General features: G+C 40.1%; 1 protein-coding gene across 1 annotated transcript in view; it reads right to left on the bottom strand.

Moving 5' to 3' along the window:
* LOC107587877 (toll-like receptor 2) overlaps positions 1-1,304 on the bottom strand; it is an 11,182-nt gene that overhangs the window by 2,110 nt on the left and 7,768 nt on the right. Inside the window, exon 3 of the mRNA XM_016275836.1 lies at positions 7-295. Coding sequence (XP_016131322.1) covers positions 7-295 — 289 coding nt within the window. The remainder of the gene's footprint in view (positions 1-6; positions 296-1,304) is intronic.

Genomic DNA, 1,304 nt, shown 5'->3' with positions numbered 1-1,304 from the left:
CTTGACAAAGTCTTTGGTCAGAGATGCCAAGTCACTGAGGCTGGTAAGTCGATTGCGACTGACTTTGAAGGTTTCAAGCTTGTGCAGTGCATTTCTAATGTCACATAGTGGGTTATAAATATAACTGTCCCTCAGCTGGTTGTTAGAGATGTCCAGAAGCTCAACACTTTGCATCTCCGGCCACGAGTCGCATGGCACGCTGTTGAAGTTCACATTCCATACAATGAATTGGCGGACATGATTAAGCCAGGTAAAGCTCCAGTCGAAGCGCATTATATCTGGATTACTGATGTCCCTGTAGAACAAAACAGCAAGATCAAAATAATTAAGATGAGTTTTCCTTTAAGATTAATACATACAGAGGAATGAGAATCAATTATGCCAATTCCTATTAATAATTCTGATTCCTTGATGGTTCCATTAAAGGGGTCATATGATGCTTTTTTTAAAGATCATTATTTTGTGTATTTGGTGTAACAGAATATGTTGCCATGCTTTAATGTTCAAAAAATACATTATTCATTATAAATAGTTTATTTATTATAAATGTATTCATATACATTATAAATAGGTCCTCTATGCCCCGCCTCTCTCAAACGCTTCCTTTTCTACAAAGTCCCTCCTTCCGACAAGCGCAGTCTGCTCTGATTGGCCTGCTGACCCAGTGCATTGTGATTGGCCGAACACCGCAAGCACTCGTCGGAACTGTAACTCCGCGAGCTTCATCGCGAGCTTCATCTTTCAATAAATGTAAAGACAGAGCCCGAAAGGGGAACAGAGTCGCGTGACAGACACAGTGATGAAGCTGGTATATGTGATGTGACCCCCCCCCTCTCTCTCTCTCTCGCTCTCTCTTGCTCGAGCACACACACACACACACACAAACACACACATTATGCAAATATTTCCACATAGTGAGGTAGATATGTGGGGGCGTGTTAGAACGAGCCGTTTTAGGGGGGCATGGCAGAGTCTTAACTTTGATAAAGTATATCTCTTTGGTTTTGAGACTTTAGTCTTTGCAACTTCAGGGATCTTATCTATGCACAATCAGCTTGTAACACTCCAAAGAGAAAGGAAAACTTGAAATCACATATGACCCCTTTAACAATTATTTTTGTACTTTTAAGAAATAATTATAATATAATAATTGTTGGGCAAAGTAAAGTTCGTAGTTGCACCACTTGCTGTGCAAGAAGTTGTGCAACAACACGTAGATTACTTTAAAGAGCAGGTCATATGGTATTTTAAAGTGTCCTAATATTGTGTCGGAGTCCCCTACAACAGGTTTAAATGCATCTAAG

Source organism: Sinocyclocheilus grahami, unplaced genomic scaffold (genome assembly GCF_001515645.1).
Source record: "Sinocyclocheilus grahami isolate Dianchi unplaced genomic scaffold, SAMN03320097.WGS_v1.1 scaffold96.1, whole genome shotgun sequence".
NCBI classification, from domain to species: Eukaryota; Metazoa; Chordata; class Actinopteri; order Cypriniformes; family Cyprinidae; genus Sinocyclocheilus; species Sinocyclocheilus grahami.
This window is presented reverse-complemented; position numbering and strand designations above follow the sequence as displayed.